This window comes from Cuculus canorus, chromosome 7 (assembly GCF_017976375.1).
Source record: "Cuculus canorus isolate bCucCan1 chromosome 7, bCucCan1.pri, whole genome shotgun sequence".
In the NCBI taxonomy this organism is placed as follows: domain Eukaryota; kingdom Metazoa; phylum Chordata; class Aves; order Cuculiformes; family Cuculidae; genus Cuculus; species Cuculus canorus.
Window position 1 is genome coordinate 12,543,164 of NC_071407.1, and position 17,741 is coordinate 12,560,904.

The 17,741-nt window shown below is 39.2% G+C and overlaps 1 protein-coding gene across 1 annotated transcript in view; it reads left to right on the forward strand.

Moving 5' to 3' along the window:
- The first annotated feature begins 2,071 nt into the window (after positions 1 to 2,071).
- CFAP43 (cilia and flagella associated protein 43) overlaps positions 2,072 to 17,741 on the forward strand; it is a 49,396-nt gene continuing 33,726 nt past the window's right edge. Inside the window, exons 1-9 of the mRNA XM_054071548.1 lie at positions 2,072 to 2,103; positions 4,281 to 4,534; positions 5,326 to 5,422; positions 8,209 to 8,376; positions 9,766 to 9,916; positions 14,622 to 14,772; positions 15,017 to 15,079; positions 16,009 to 16,088; positions 16,779 to 16,910. Coding sequence (XP_053927523.1) covers positions 2,072 to 2,103; positions 4,281 to 4,534; positions 5,326 to 5,422; positions 8,209 to 8,376; positions 9,766 to 9,916; positions 14,622 to 14,772; positions 15,017 to 15,079; positions 16,009 to 16,088; positions 16,779 to 16,910 — 1,128 coding nt within the window. The remainder of the gene's footprint in view (positions 2,104 to 4,280; positions 4,535 to 5,325; positions 5,423 to 8,208; positions 8,377 to 9,765; positions 9,917 to 14,621; positions 14,773 to 15,016; positions 15,080 to 16,008; positions 16,089 to 16,778; positions 16,911 to 17,741) is intronic.

Consider the following 17,741-nt stretch of genomic DNA (forward strand, 5'->3'; position numbering starts at 1 on the left):
TCCAGCACCGCTCCGCAGCACCAGGCATGCACCACAGCTATCAGAAAACTGCACACTGCCACTGTACAGATAAGCAGTAACAAACTAATACAAGCAAGCAAGACATTTATCCCTTTAGGAAAGGTGTCGCTGCTAAATATGCTTTTAAAATGCTTGGAAGTGCTTGCTGTGTTACCACACTTAAAAGCCTAAAGCATACAAAGTACACAGCTGTCCTTCCTCTCCTTCCCAGGGGCCAGCCTCTCCTTGGCTCACTCGGAAGCTTTAGGAGCGCTCTTTTGCACACCCTGACAAAAGCTGCCCAGGTGCAGCTCTTTGCGAGAGGCAAAAGAGGTCTGAGAAACACTCATTCACTGGTAAAATATTGACAAGGACAAAGTCTTGAAGCAAAGACAATAATAGTTTTATTTTACAATTCAGTGCTGAATCAGATGCCCTTCTAAATAAGGCATCCCATCTTACAAAAGCAGTGGGTGTATATACTAGTTTTAGACAAAGAACCACGTAAGCCCTCAAAGAACGTTTATTTTTTCAGGATATCCAACCATGTCTAGAGACTCCCTTCAGGTTACCTTTGACCTAAGACAACTACGTCTTACAAGACAATTAAGCCTAACAATAACTTCTTGCAACTCTAAGGGAGTGTTTATTCCTTCAGGTTATTCACCCCTATCTGGAGATTGTTTGCACATTATCTCTTGATACAAGACAGATTTATATGACAAGATGATTAAAGACACCAACCAGCTGCAGCAGAACTCATCAATTAGCCCTCACAGCAGCGGAGCAGGGGAAAACAGGCTCAGCTGTCTCAGCAGCGAGCTGACTCGCTTCCATGCCCAACAAAGCGGCGAGGCAGAGCAGCCTCAGGCAGGTTAAGCCCCAGGTCCCATCGCCACCCCCCGAGCTCCGAGCCCCCCCTCCCCATCCCGCGGCCTTTAAACGCCGGCGCGCGCTCATTGGCTGCGGCCGCGCGGCGCGGGCCAATCAGCTGCGGGCCTGGCGGCGGGCCCCGCCCTCGTTGCTAGGATACCGGCGGGCGCCGCTGCCGTTGCTAGGAGACCGGGCGGCGCGCGGCGCATGGCGGCCACCGAGGGGGACCGCGCGATGGAACTGAGGTGGGGCCAGTGGGGCGGCCCGGGAGTCTGCCCTCTGCCCCCCTGCCCGGCTTCTCTCCCCGGGACCATAGCGGAAAGGATACAAGAAGTCGTTACTATTGCAAAATGCGGGATAGTTTCGATTTAAGCTAAAAGTAGAGTTGAGTTTTGTTGAAGCAGTTGTGGCTTTTGAAAGTTAGACTGAGAGCAGCGTTTCAAGCAGTGTTTCCAGACACTGTTCATTCTTTGGAGCACAGAGTTTAATCGTCGGTCATAGTTTAGTAGTGGACAGGTACAATTGGGCTCGATGATCTCGAAGGTCTTGTCCAACCAAACGCTCCCGTGGTTCCGTATAGCAGGCGCTGAGCCTCTGGGGCATTTGGATGGAACGTGGGTTCTCTGCCCTTAGCACAGGAAGGCTCTAAACTGAGGCGTGAGCAATGCTGGCTTTTAGGCTGTAGCTTGATGGGTCAATAAGAAGTGTGGCATGAGCAGTTGTCATCTTCTCTGTAGTGATTCTGGCAGCACTCCGATGAACTCTGAGGGCACGTTTTATTTCAGCAGCTGACCTCGTGAACCCATACAGCTCAGTGCTGCTCATGGCCACATCTCTCTTCGGTTTGACCCAGACTATTTCGATGTTTAGAATTTCTCTGGCTGTTCTGTACATCCTAAACTCCACTGTCACCATCTCCTTCCATGGATCTTAATTTACCCGCTATTTTAAGTTCTTGCTCCTGCCTTTCTCTCTCTGCATCTTAACGTGCACATCAAAGACTTTCAGATTCCATTTCCCACAAGTATAACCCACACTATGTACAGAAAACCACTTCTCTCCCAGAGCTCCTGGCAATCCAACAACTCGATTTTTGGTTCTGAACAAATAGGAGCTGTAGATGAATGAGATCTTTCCTGCTCCACCTTTATTGAGACTTTCAGAGAGATCTGGAATATTTAGACATTTTTTCTATAGAATGGGGCAGATGTTTGAACTTCCTTGTCCATTGTAAGTACTTCAGCTGTTTCATCAATGCTTATGGGACATAGATCCATAATTATAGGTGCAGCACTTCTTAGTGGAGAGAAAATTGTTTGTCCTAGTAATAGGAGAAACAGAGTTTATACTTGCAGAGTGAAAAAAGACACCATCTGAAATGTGGCAGTGCTATTCAGGGAAGGTCCCTTGTGCAAAGTGGTGTTACTCAGAAGAGCTGTGACCCAGGTTGTCAGCTTTGTGAAAACACCTTTATGGAATGAAAATATTTTGCAAAATAAAACATTTAAGCTCTTTTGAATAAAAAGCAAAGCCCGTTTCCATAAAATAGAAAAGTTTAAGTTTGCCTTTCTTATACATTAATGTTAGCGGTAGTATTTATGTCAGTTTTAGAAGAAAGTGACAAAAATTATTTTGCAGTGAGCAATTGGAATGCTGCATTTTCTGTCTTTAGAAAACACAGAATTTTGACAAAATTCATGGTTTCATATGATCTGTTTTGTATGAACTAGCATTTTTCCCTGGCAAAAAGCTCTGTAAGGAAATTTCCAAGCGCCTCTAATTACTTTGCCTCATCTATATTTCACCAGCTGCCAGAGTTTGATTGAGATACTTCTGACACAATATTTATACACAACTGTAGGCAGACACAGCATGGTAAGCATGGGTGAGCCATGGCTAATTACCTGTGTGTGCTGCACCAGTCATAGCTGACACCAGATAACAGCCTCAATCTTTGTCTCCCTGTGCCTTTACTGGTTGGATAAGGATGATAAATTGCACTGTCATCCCATTAATTTATCCCTGCATATGTATGTTCTAGACTTCATTTTACCTCTGTGAGCAGAAGTTAAAGAAGACTTTATTTCCACTGATTCAGATCTAGTGTTGGAGAAAAGCGTAGGACTGGTCCTGTGAGTGTGTTCCTAAAGGTGCAGAGTACATCTAGTTCTTGTGTGAAAGGTCTGGAAACACATTCATCAGCTGAAATGTCTCCTCTTTGTTGCCATGATGTTTGCCATGTCATTTCATCTCCCACTCACCTCTGACTGTGCTTACTCCTCTGGTGTGTAGCAAAAGAGGCCAAGAGTGGAAACTACTCAGAAAAGATAACAAGAAGCTATTTCAGGACATAAGTATCTTAAGACTAGTAAGTTAAAAATGTTCCTAACTATGAGAGTGCCGAGGCTGTAGCACAATCTTCTACTGAGAACGCAGAGTATCAGTGGCTAAGCTGATCTTGCATTCATAAGAGGAATGTAAAAACACTGCTTGTAATTGCAGAGGACAAAGATTGCTTCCAGTCAAATGCTTTTATTTGGAACCAGAGAAGACATGGGAAGTTTCTGAACAGAAATTGGAAAAGAAGGTGCTAACAGCAGTGTTACACATGGAGGATATATGTTACACTGCTGACACTTTTCTAACATTCAGGCTAAGCTCTGGCTCAGTCAGAAACCTTCCCTTAGCCGTAAAGACAAATCCCTTTGGTAAGAGGACCCTGTTATATATCCACACACTTTCTGAAAGCTAAAAACATCTGCAGGCAGTTATGGATTTGTTGATACATTTTGAGTTCATAAGCTGACTCCTCCTCAGTAATTTATTTCAGTCCTTGTGTAACACATCCTGTTTACGGTCCAAAGTTTTACCATGTTAAAGTACTGGCATCTTTAGAGCTGAACAGTCCTCCTGGTTGTGTTCATATAAACACAAGCCCTGCCTTTGTGCTTTTTGTTGTATGAGGATGAGATGAACTACAGAAGTGTAAAAATGTTAAGGTTAAGCAAACACAATTGGGTCTGAAGTATGGATTTTACCTGTGTTATTCTTTCAGAATATAGGTATACTCTGTTGCTATGATATATGAGTACACAGAGCCTGTGAGCTGCCTACATTTATTGTTAGTGGAAATGGGAAGAAATGTAAGCATCTCTCCACATTCGTACTACTGTCCTTTGTGCTCCATTGGAGTAAGAATGACCCTAGGGTTTTGGAAACACTGATCTAATGATTCATAATACTAGATTTTGATGTTATTGCGGGTTTGCAACATTGATATGAGGATGAGTCTAACAAACCCTAGGCATCAGTTCAGTGTAACTTAGGCTACAACATTCCCTTTATCAGAGTATTTTGAGATGTGTGTCTTTAGTTAATGTTTTAACCTTCAGTTGCTCTTTCCTAAGCTGGGTTCAGGGATTCTCAAACAAGAACTTCGGCTTTATCAACAAGCAAACTGTCTGCTACCCTTGTGGCAATTACATCCTCTTCCTGGACGTCAAAACAAAGAAAACGATAGCACTGCAATGCCCGGCTGGCCAAGTGGGAGCCCTCACAGCAAATTGGAACAGTCAAGTCCTGGCCTTTTCAGACCGGAAGCTGAATCCCATCATATATATCTACACTTTTCCAGTGCTGAGTAAACTGACAGAATTAAAAGGTAATGTCCTAACCCTCCCTGTCACCATTTCATTAAAACAGTGCTTGAATCATCCTGTATCTGAAGGGTTTTTTTAATAAGACTTGATAAACAGGGTGACAGGAAGTTCTCTCATGACGAGATGTGTGGAAAGTGGTGGAAAGAATTTTCCACTGCGCTGCTTTGAGTTAGGCTTAAGCTGAGGAGGAATGTGACAATACAAAATGGAACTGTTACAAGGGAAAAATAAGTGGAATTAAATGAATTTTGTTTTAGGAAAGTATGGTCAGAATAACCAAAGAAGTCGTGCTGCAGTAGACTGTCAAGCAGGCAGCTAAATGCCACATTGAGAAATCTGAGATGTGAGAGGAATGAGGGTTTTTGCAGTTAAACTTTGGAGTCTGGGACCTAGTGTACATTTTTGCCTGCTCCATAACATTTATCTCCTTAGTTATGTTGATTACCCTCTCCATGGTTTGGTTTCCTTGCTGTTTAAATAAGGATCATACTACTTGCTTATTTCATGTGAATGAAATAACTGCAGAGGATTTCAGGGTATTTGGGGAAAAATACTTCAAGAATTCAAGGTTTTATTGAAAAAAATTGAAAAAATCCCAAGCAGTAAATACATAGAGAACATTTTTATGATCAAATCAAAGCAATAATTTAGAGTAAAGCAAAAGAATCAGGGGCTTGAACAATGTCTTTGAAGAATTAAAGTGGATATAAAGGAACTGAGAGGAGTACTCTGTGATAGTATCCGGTAGAGCCTGGGGCAAATGAAGACCATGTTCTTTATATTTTCATTTCAGGCAATGCTCAGCTGGACTACTCCTTACTTGCCTTTAGTTTCACAGGCCCATATCTTGCCAGTTACTCTTCAATCCCAGAATTTGCTCTTTCAGTATGGTAAGCGTGAAAAGTTCTCTAGTACTCATTTAATTAATTTTTTTGTGTACGTGCTGCTTGAGCATGAATTAAGTTAAGAAATGTGGAAGACACATTTCCTTTGCTTGCCTTCATCTCCTTTTTATTTTGTTGACTGATCATTGTCTGCTAACTTTCTGTACCAAATTCGCTGCTTAGTTTTTAGTATTAGTAGTCAGTGGTCAGAATGACTTACTCTGCTACAGTTATATTCTACTTTCTTTGAAATTTTATAGTTTGGAGTACTTCCAAAATCCTCAGCATCAGTTAATTACTTGTTCAGCCTTGAAAGTTGAGTACCATACTGTTTGTGAAAGAAGGTTCCCTGCTAGAATGAGAAGCGTTCTAAAGCCTATTGCTACTTTTTTGTCTCCCTGGACCATTCAATGATCCTCTTAATTACTTGTGCTTGATCCTAGTTCTAACTTGTAGTTGTGCTCAGCGATTACACTGCCATAGGCCACCAGGTTAGATCATAATTTTCAGCTCATTGTCATGAAAATAAATGTTATATAATACAATGCAGATAGCGATAGTTAGAATATTTCATTTTTTCAATTGTTCAGTAAAAATATAATCCTGCTTTTGCCTCTGTTGCCGGCAAGGTCCATTGACTGTGGAGTCTGAGCACTTCTTCAAAACAAATGGGAGAGCAGAGTAGGAGGAAGACAAGCAAGGACATGTTAGGAACATTCTGTATGCTCCCACTTTAATGGTGACCTTTTCTTGTACAGTGATTAGTGAAGAGGAAGAAACTTCTCTCAGTTCAGAAGTTTAGTAACACTAGCAGCAGTTACAGATGCCTCTTCTTTATCCCTTATAAAGAAGAATACTGTTTACTGTGAACTCTGATCATACACAGTTCGGGAAGGATATCTGTGTGTATATTACAGCAGAAATGAACAAGACAGCCTTACAGGCCTGAAGAGCTTATCACTTAGAGCAGATATAATACACAGCATCTAATGTGTTCATCGTGTGCACTTAAAACAAAAGTCTACCATCTTGAGAGACTTCTTCAGATTATTCTTAAAAATGGAAATACCTAGAAGCATTTAAATGCTTTAAAGTGGCAATTTCCAAGGCCCAGCAATTTAAACCTATTTGAATCAGCGTAAATATGACTATCAGAAGCTATTTGTCATAAAAGAACCATCCTGTATTCCAGTCAGAAAGAGTTTAGTAACAAAATAAAATTACCTTACAATGCTAAACTTAGCATTTATTATAACTTTAGCAGAGGATTGTGAATTTACTGTGAGGTCAGGACGTTCAGTTTTGCGACTAGATTATATTGTGCATTCATTGTATGATTGTGTGCGTACAGATGAAAGAAATCTCCGTACTTAGTGTTCTTAATGTGTGATTGCAACATGATTGCACAGTTGCTGTATTTTAAGCAGATAATTTGGAATCGGATGTGTAAGAGACGTTTTGAAAGTTATGTCAGTCTCAAAATATAGAAAGCTTATGGACAGCTAAAAGCTGCCTTTCATCTGAGGTATTTTATCCCTAGATCTTTATTCTTTCCTGCTCAAAGGAGGGGCTTCATGCTGGATTTTTTTTTCCAGATACCTGTAGCATATAGTTTCAGATCTTAATAAACTATCTACTATAAAAGAGCGTTGTCTGTTAGGTAGGAGATGAGAACACGCTGACAGCTCTTTAGAGAGAATGTTACACTGATGTCTTTTAAAGTCAGAATTGCAGCTTATACCTTTCTATTTTAATGACAGTTACTCTGTGTGTGTGACTACTTCTCATTTCTTGCATGTCCTATCAGTATTAACCATTGTCTGGCATCCTGACCTGTTTCTGCGAGTGAATTTACTGCAGGACAGAGCCACGGGATTATACTAAATCCATTTACAGCAGTGTATGCATTTTAGTTCTTTTTTACTCTCATCAGTAATGCCAAATACTAAAGCTGTAAATGTTATTTAACAGTCAGATATATTGTCCAAGAAATGGAGAAACCTTTTTAACCATTTTCATCAAATGTTGTTAATCAGCTCTTGGACAGCACCTAAAAATGCACATGCAGTCAAAAATTAATCTGAATAATGGAGAAATATGCAAATTAGGTGGTGAGAACATAAAATAGGTTACACTGGACAAAAGAAAAGTCAGTCGAAAGCAGATTCCCAGGCTTGTGTCAGCTATACATAACAGCCCCACACAAATCCTGCCCTGCTTTGTGCTCATGTTCGTTAATGCAGCCATAGCTTGTATGTCTGCATTCACAACACAATTACTGTATTACCTAAGTAATTCATCCATAAATAATTATGGACTGACTGTGGTTTATTTTTTAACTATAATACCTTTCAACTGCAAGCCTGCAGAAATTATAATCACTACTTTATGGGTTGGAAAAGCAACCCATAAAGCTGAAGAATTAATTGTTTGGGCCCATTCAAGTTGTTGCTGATGGAACTGATGAAAAAAAATCTACATCGCTTGACTCTGCTGATTTTTTCACAAAAAGAAGTGTGTGATAGTGTTTCTGAAATGTCAGTTTTCAAAACTATTTTACTAGTGAGTCTTTTTGTAGCAGTACTAATTTTACATGTGCCTAATTAACCACCTCCTTTTAATTCTCAAGAGTACCTAACTTTTTTGACAGAAGAAATGTTTTGTCAGTGTCAAAGTATTTGTTTTCCCAGTCATGGTCTTGAATGTCAGTCATAATCACATCCAGATCTTTGACTTGAATATTTTTGACTTTTTTTAGTGGATCTGATTTTCTTTTACTCTCCTTAATGAAGGAACTGGCAAGAAAATATCCTCCTGTGTTGTGAGTCTCAGCCAGGGTTAACAGCGACCTCTTTAAGTTTTAACCCTATGAATTGGCAGCAACTGTGTCTCGTTAATGAAAACTCCGTTACTGTCTGGCATATTGAAAGGAATAATGACGAGCATCACTTTAAGCAAATGTAAGTGAAATGCCCTTCAGGTTAACAGAAAAATCTAGAAGTATAGTTTAATAACTAAGGCTAGCAACCTACATCTGTTTGTAAAGAATTTAATCCAATTTAGTTTATCTGGCAATTGCAATCAGTAATTGCTAAATCACAGCCAGTGTGAATCTGTCTAGTTAATCAAGTGAATTTAATTTATGTTTTCATTTCTTAGCACTCACATGTCCAGATTATGCACATCATGAAGCTAATACTAATCAGCTGCTTGGGCAGCCTCTCTCAGAAGCTGCATGACTGAATTAAGGTGCCTGAACTGCTTTCCTGCAAGTGGCTGTGTTGAGCATTGCTTTTGTAGTTACGAAACCACTAAATTTGGATCAAGTTGCTTCCTAGTAAACATGGTTAAACAATATGTTGTGATCACAAATTGTACCAAAAGCAGTGTCAGTTTTTTTATGTGATTTCCAGATTGTGTGGTAAATTTACAGGTCCAGAGGGGACAGCTCTGCTAATTCACTTCACAGAGCACAGCAAACTTAGAATTTATTTATGTTACGATGTTTTTTGAGGCTGGTGTAAAAGTAGTATATATCATTTCAGTTGGAGTCCTTGAAGTCTAACACTTATGCTGTTTCTGTGGCAGCTGCTCTACAGTTCCCAAGTGTGTTTAATCTCATTAACTATGAATATTACAAGGATGTTCCCGCTGACACAGTTATACTAGTAAGGTATTGACAAGGCCTTAATTTGAGATCTGAAAGGAATACTGTAGCGGTTTTTGCCTTTTGCTCTTATGGAGTGCACATGTGAAAATACACTTATACTCCTTTTTCCTCACTTTTCTTTCCATTCCGTAGAGGTTAAACCTCCACTGAGAACAGTGTATTTTACTAAATTTTTTTCCATGTCATAAACAAACATAGCTTGTAAACTATAGAATCCTGAACTCCTGCATTGTAACAGCCACTGATTACCAGTAGAGTCCAACAGGCAAATATTACTACTAATTTTTCATCACTGTTAAACTTTCTCCAAATAAAGCATGAATCCTCACATCGTATATAAATTAGGTGTGTGACTTTCCTGGTTAATAAGAAAACAGCTACATATAACAGCTGTGTGTACAAGGCAATGAGAAAAGAGACTGTGCTAGAACGTGGCAATCTTTCTGCCAGTTAGGAACATTCCTCTTTAGTAGCAGAATTGCTATTACTTTTCAGTGAAATGATACCTGCTGTGTAGAATGATTGTCTACAACAGTCTTCCCTTACTCTTGCAGAAGTAAAGCCCATTAACTGAGTTGGTGTCTCGAAGTTTTGAAAACATGCTCCTCAGTTTTCTATCAGCATTTACTCTGTTCATAATAGTTCTTCTCCTCAGACAGTGTCTCTTGCTTTTTCACAGCCTCGTGGAACTCCCTGATGGACAAGAGTCCTTGAGTCCTTCTAAGGGTTTGTTTTTCCCAGTTTCTCATACTGAAGATCAGTACTATGGCCCTGATTTGCCAGTTTCAGCCATTGCTGGACTGTTAGGAGATGAAGCAGAAACATTCATGGTAGTTACTGATTTTTTTCTTTTTCACTACTCCAAGTTATTATGCTTTTTTTGCAAACACGTGTTAAATTAATAATTTTAATGTCTGTTAAACAGGTACAACACAGTGAATGGATCTGTTTTCTCAATGATATTTTTGAGATCAATTTTGACAAGGCTTACAAGCCATGCTGCTACTGCACAGTGCAGTGCAATGTAGAGATTTCTGACCCAGGGCTAGCATAGTAATATATCCGTGCAGTGGAGGTATGAATCTGTATCCCAGAAGCAGTATAAGCATGTCAGTATTTCAGCATGCCCAAGCTAATATGACCTCCTGAAACCTTAAAAACCTATTCCTGTGCTAAACAGCTAGTAATTTCAGGTATCCCTACTTCTCTATGGGATTTTTTTTTTTGACTCAGAGAAAGTCTCAGGCTGTGGAAACGGTGAAGGTTTTGTACCAAACAGCAACACTTGCTTCTGGAATACATTTCCAATCCACTCTCAGAATTAGAACTGCCCGTTTGTCTCACTTGTGTTTGATAATTTACTTGTTAGCCTTCCTTGAGATGCCTCTTTTGAGAGGCTTCAAAAGTATTCTCATTTTGGTTTATATTTATTTTCACCTGAAAACAAACTAGAAGCATCTGGCAGCATGAAAATATTTAGCTTGCAAATCTAGGATTGTCTATTAATGTTAACAACATAGTTTTTTATTTGGTGGCTTGTGATATATATGAAACACCAAAACTGCCATGCACGACTTGATACTGGCATTATACTATGTCTTTTATAATGGAGAAATGTGAGTTCTGTATTATCAGATTAATGCATCAGAGATTTCTGCCATAGACTTTTCTTATAAAGAATAATTAAAAATAGAAATAGGGAATGACATTTTCCTGACCTCATTGTCTTTTCATGGCTTCATGCTTCCAGATTTGCAGAGGTTTTTAACTGCATAACTGCTGATGCCCTTGCTTTCCAGGACAATGAATAACTACAAACATCCTCTACTGATGCTGATTACACATGAACTGCTTGCATTTCAGATCACTTAGGACATGGAAAATGAAAATAATGTATGCTTATCAGGGGCATTGCCTTTTTCTTCTGCCTTACTGCCTCTTACAATGTGTGTGAATGATGAACTGCAAAATCCACTTTCTGCTTTAGCCTGTAAAATAAATTAAGAGAAGTATTGGAGGGAGGGGGAAGCGGCAGGATTATTAGGTCTGTGAGGCTTAACAGAATTTGTCTCTCCTGGAATGGAGGCTATTCTATTCAGAAATGGTAAGTTCTTATGCTTGAATTTGCAGAACCATGTCGTGAAGTTTTCCACACAGAAAAGTTTGTGCTTTCACCCGTGCTAGGTACCACTACAGGGGCTTTGCATTTCCAACTGCCTTCAGAAAAACCTAGACTTCTTTTTAGCACCTTCAAGGCGATTATGTTCTCCTTATACATAGAAATATTCCTGGAATAAGAGTAGATTGTTCTAGTAGGCTTTAACAAAGATTTCCTTTTCTTTCAAATTACATAGTAAGTATTTTCATAGTAATTTACCGTCCAAATTCCCTAAATGGGTGTATTTTGGTTATGAATATTGACAAGATAATGAACATCAGGTTATTTAGAAGTGGAAACTTTTTGCAGAAACACATTGAGCTGTTATTGCTCATTTTGCTGTTTTGTTAGTGTGTTGTGAGCGCTACACTCACAATTTAGTACCAGAAGGTATTGAATCAATTTCTGGTATGTTTTCACCTTACTCCAGACTATGATAGCTAAACAATTTTTTTTGCAGGACTTACACTAATTGTGCCTTACAGCGCTAATTCTCCTCTCCACGCACACCTGTGCACATATGTTCTGTCTCTAAGCTAGCAGAAAAACTGAGCCACTACTGGATCTTGTAACTGTCACACACAAATGTCTTGCCAGGTTAAGCACCCCCTCCGGCACTCCAGGATGGTCTTTTGGCAAAGCAGTTCCTGCACAAGTTGATCAGAATATATTCAGTAGAGAAAATACTTTGAAATATTATTTTATTATCATCCTCACGTTGAAAAGTGTCTAATGCAGCACTTTGAGAGAGATTGAAATGACTGAATTTGCTGACTTCCTCAGATATCAAGATATCTTCAGAATACAGTTGCCATAAAGAACCAGGCTGTCCAAACCAGCTCCAAATACCGTTCTTCACTGTCTTTATAAACTGACAGACTGCTGCAGCAGATGTATCGGTGGTTACTATCACTGATGATTTGTCTACTGTTACAAATGTTCACGTGCAGTTATCTGACTCTGGCCTAAAATCTGTGCCTTACCATTTGTAAATACCTTGGAGTTATTTTCCTCTCTACCATCATCAATGCTTTTTTAATTAGCAGTAGATAAGTTGCTTCTCTTGTGGTGGTTAATGAGATGCATTCAGTTGTATGCAGTGGGAATAGCATCATGGCCTGAGGAAGCTCTCCCCATCTCTGCAGAATTCGACAGAAGGATTTCTGTTCATCACTAATTCTAAGTCAGTTGAGATCAATATTTTTCCCATTGATGTAAGCATCCAAAGTGGAGGACCATTTATTTAGACTGTCATTTAAAGGATTTGTCCTCAACCAGTAGTCCATGGTCCTTGGAGGCTGTAGCCCACTCCTAAGGAATGTGTGAGAGGCAAGAAAGAAAAGCAAGCCCATTGCCAGTGCTGTTGGTGGCTTCTTTGAAATGTGTTAGGGTTCCAGTCTCTAGAAGAAGACACTAAGGCTGGGTATTTACCGAAGTGTAACCACAACGGGGCAGCAGAGTGAAAGGAATGGAACTATCCTACAGCTTTCATTGTTCTTTCTTCCATTAGATTGATTTAGTTTTGTTTCGATATTTCTTACATTTGGGACCTGAGGTTTCTGAATATGCTTTGCCATGACAAGGCCACTTGAGTTCTCTTGGCATCCAGTACCAATATTATTTAATTGTTTTTTTAATAAAACTTTTCATGACAAGGTTCCATCATGGATTTTTTTTTCTCAGTAGAGTTGCTACTCAAAGGGGAGAGAAGTTCAAAAGAAATACAGCATTATTATTATTATTATTATTATTATTATTATTATTATTATTATTATTATTATTATTTACCAACTTACTAATGCACAGTTCAGGAAGCAACCTGGTTTGGAATTTATATAATCTCATCCTCAGTTTTCCATATATTATTTAGTTTATGTGTTAAGACAGTCATGGCAGCAGGTACAAAGGAATATTACAGAACTCATCTTTACACAGAAAGCTTCTGATTCACAGGAGCTCAATTGCAGCCTTCCCAAAGATTTGTTACGTTCAACACTCATAAAATCAGCAAAAATGCCTATATTAAATGTTTTTCTGGGTGATGTAAAGCCCCATTTGTTATAGATTTATTACTGTTAGTCCTATTTGATTTATAAAGTAAATATTAATATACTTTATTTGTGTAACATTTCCCCCTTGAGAAATTCAAAATGCTTTGTAAGCATAAATAGAGAGTAAGTTTCTTAACCAGAATCATATAGTCAGTCCTTGGCATATTTTAGTAACTAAATCTAGGCACTTATGAATCTCTGTCCTATGTTTTCAGCACAAGTCCACCCATATTTCCTTTTTATAGAACCTTTATTGAGACAGCAGGTGTTTTATAGAATTATAGACTCTTCATTTTTTTCCATCCATCTTATTGTCTAGTGTTCGTCACCACTTCTGCTCACATGAGTCGTTCTTGGGATCTCTTTTTAAATATTCTTACAAGGTTTCCTTGTGTTTTCTTCCCCTTTTTACCTCCCCAAATCCTATTCCATCTGATTCTTTCTATCATGGTATTTATATGACCCCTATTACTGTTGTATTTGAGCAGGTCACTGTGTTTAATAATATTTGATGGTGAATTTATGTTCTTCCTGGTTTGTGAATGATAGATTTGTGAGATTTATTATAGTGAAATGAAATTCAAGGCACATGCAAAGTCTGTGGCAAGGATATTTCTGGAACTAATTTGCAGATGACACAAAGGTTGGCAGAGCTGTTTTACAGAGTAATTTGGATTGTATGATAAGATAAACTATTCAAACAAAGTGTGTTTTAGTATTGCCAAGTATGCAAGACCACATGTGTAGGTAATGTCTACAAAGTGGAAGACTGAACTGAAAAGTAGTTTGAAAAGCATTTGTGAGGGTGAGGTCGTAGTGGGTAACCATTTCAATCTAGGCTTCCAGTGCTATTCTGATGTAACAAAAATTTCTGGGGTCTCAAAGTGTTGAATTTGATCATAATTTTATCATTTAAAAATTGGTTATATTGGCTCAGCATCACTGCAAGTGTAGGGAAAATACTGGATGGATTCCAAGCTAAGGGACAAACCTGTAAAAGATACAAGTGCTGGAGAATAAATCCAGATAAATCTAAATTTTAAAATATATAATTTTAAAATGAAAAAATATTTCATCATTCAGACAAGCTTCTAGAGAGAGAGGTGAGTTCTCCACCAGTGTCTCCAGACAGACTTCTCTGGAGAATGTTCTTGTTTTTCAAGTTACTACCCTCAGTCAAGGACTAACTGAATAGATAGGGCTGAAGTTATATAGGTGGTCAGACTCTATCAGGTAATGATCTGTTTTTTTGCCATAAAATGTATGTAACTGCTTGTACAAATATTTGTCAATTGTTAATTGAACTTGTTTATTTTTGTGCTGAAGCCAAGAGATTCTGTTAAGCCTTCAGTGCATCCTACTGCCCACTGCTGGACTGCCACCTCAGAAATTTACTTGGCCTGTGAGGAAGGATATGTTTTGGCAATTGATGCTGAGACAGGCAGTGCTTCTGTTCTTCAACAAAAACCTCTACCTGGTAAGAAATAGCTGTGTGGTATCTTTTATTCAAACAGGGAGGAAAATGGATAGATGAAAGCTTTTTTTTACTTTCTTCTGTTCTGCTGTTGTGCAGAAATGGTGGATATTGAGGAAGAATGCACGTTTTTGATTCAGTATACCGAACCTGGCCTTTTGTTCAGTAGACTGGACTATAACTGACTTTTATTGCTATACTGACATCTAAACAAGGTTGACATTATATATTGTTTTCTTTTGTGCAGAATATGTATGTAAAGTATCAGACATCGTGTCATATGTTCGAGGAGAAGTACAGAAAAAGAAAGGTATTTCCATGTTCAAATCAAGCTAATTGATTTTTAGCCAGCATCAGTGATGTCTGGGGGTAATAATACGTGAGTACAGCAGGAAGCCACTTGTTAGAAAAGCTCAGCTCACACTGGCCTCTGTAAGACACACCAATGGCAACCTTTTCTCATGTGAACATTTCTCATGTTCACATGTTCACATGTTCACATGAGAAATGATTAATAGCTTTTGTGTGAGTAGACAGCCAAATGAATAGCCTCTGGAAAAACAGTGACAGGGAAATAATTTCTGTTCATTCTAGTTTAAATTGGAATAAGTGATACTAGAATGGGTTCTCTACTGCTTAGTTTTAGTAACTTTGTTTAGAACTGCTATCATTTGTGATTTAGTTGAGTTAGGATTTAGGGTTTGTTTCAAATGTTTTGTTTTGGGCTCCACGGTACAAAAAAGGTATTCACATAGTGGGCAAAGTTCAGCACAGGGCCACAAAGATTATTGCAGAGTCTGCGTACGTGTCATACAAAGATGGGCTGTGGGAACTCTATTCAGCCCAGTGGAAAGGAAATGGGGGATTTTATTGTTGCTTCAGCTACTCATGGAAGGTTACAGACAGGATGGAACCTGACAGGCAAAGGGCACAGTTTGCATCGATGGAAATTCTGGGTAGGTATTAGGGGGAAAAAAACCTTTCACAGTGAAGGTAACCAGACACTGGGACAAGGTTTGATTTCTCAAATTAATTCCTAATTCATCAGACCACAGTATTACTGTCACTTCAAATTATGTGTACCAGCCTTTTCCTTCATCATCACAGCATGAAGTCCAAAGAATATATAGCCTGTTGAGCCTTTTTACTGACAAGCAGTAAATCATCTCAGGTTTGAAGTTGAGACACATTGTTGCAATAAATTAAACTTGATATTTCTTGTTGGCTTTGTGCTCTCAGGTTGCAAGCCAAAGGATCCACAAGAATCAGTTTTACATGCCATGGCATTTTGTAATGAGGGACTGTATGCAGCTGGAAGTGTAAGGCATCCTTTATGCTTGTACTTTACTCTTATTGTGTGAAAATTCAAATGGAGTATATTTGCAGAGCTCGCTGTAAAGACAGAAGTCAGAAAAAGTCTCTGGTGGTGTCATATATTTTATTTGTTAGAACTTGTGAAAAGAAATCAGAAAGGAGCAGGGAGGAAGAGATTCCATTTTTTTAGTCAAAGCAGCAACCAAAGAGGACAATCCTATTTTTAACAAAAGGTGAAGAGAATTCTAGAGGAACAAAAGAAAAGGATGGATGACAAATAGGAAAGGAGAAAAAATGACCAAGAGAACTGCCAAATTGTTTTGTGCTAAATCTAATTCAATATTTAACCCAAAATGATGATTCTATTGTACATTACTGCTTAAGAGAGGGACAAGTCCCTATACTGTCACAAAAGAAACAATATGTAATCTCAAGTATTAACTAGTGAGAGAGTCTGTTGTCAAACATGGGTTACTAAGACTTGTATTAAAAAACACTTTGATTTTTCAAAAGGTCTGTTATGCAGGATGTCATCTGAATTTAAACGTCATGAAGGCAGATGAGACCATTAGTGATGGGATACAGTTAAACACACTGAGTCTAGAGAATTTCAGAAGGTTTTTCCAGTTCAGTTTGCCAGAGTGGACTGGGATAATTGACCTTGACGTGATGTGGATTTGTATTTCTCTGCACAGGGGGGCATTTTATTCTTCTATCACATCAAAGATCTGCAGTATGAGATGAAAATCTGCGTTGATATCTTAAAACCCATATCCAGCCTCATATTCTCACCTGATTACACTGTGCTTCTGCTTGTCACTGACGAGGTATAGCATTTGAGATAATGGCATAACATAATGAGATGTTCCTGTTATTCTGTATGTGCATGCTGGCACTGCTAGAATGAAATGTCTGTAATGTAGTCATACAGTCAAAAAATTATACCAGAGGCAAACTTAGCCGATCTTGTGTTTGTAATGAAAGCTTGGAAAGACTTTTCATGAAGCACAGAACATTTGTCTCCAACAGATGGTGGATTATAAGGTACATAATGCTGAGACTTCCTAACAGAAATACTTGTGTATGTACAGCAGAGTAAGTGTTCAGGGTCTCCTGTGTGTTTAAGCCACATGGAACCTATTGTGCATGAGCTCTAGGTTGGATGTGTGCCTGCACAGGAAGAAGAGAGTAGCTTGGGTACATCAGACCTACTGTGGCTATGCAGGAGGGTTGTTCTGTACATGTAGGTACTGTGTTCAGTTCTGGGTCCCTCACCACAAGAAGGATGTTGAGGCTCTGGAGCGTGTCCAGAGAAGAGCAACGAAGCTGGTGAGGGGGCTGGAGAACAAGTCTTATGAGGAGCGGCTGAGAGAGGTGGGGTTGTTTAGCCTAGAGAAGAGGAGGCTGAGGGGAGGCCTTATTGCTCTCTACAACCACCTGAAAGGAGGTTGAGGAGAGGAGGGAGCTGGCCTCTTCTCCCAGGTGACAGGGGACAGGACAATGGGGAATGACCTCAAGCTCCGCCAGGGGAGGTTCAGGCTTGAAATCAGGAAAAAATTTTTCACAAAAAGAGTCATTGGGCACTGGAACAGGCTGCCCAGGGAGGTGGTGGAGTCACCTTCCCTGGAGGTGTTTAAGGGATGGGTGGATGAGGTGCG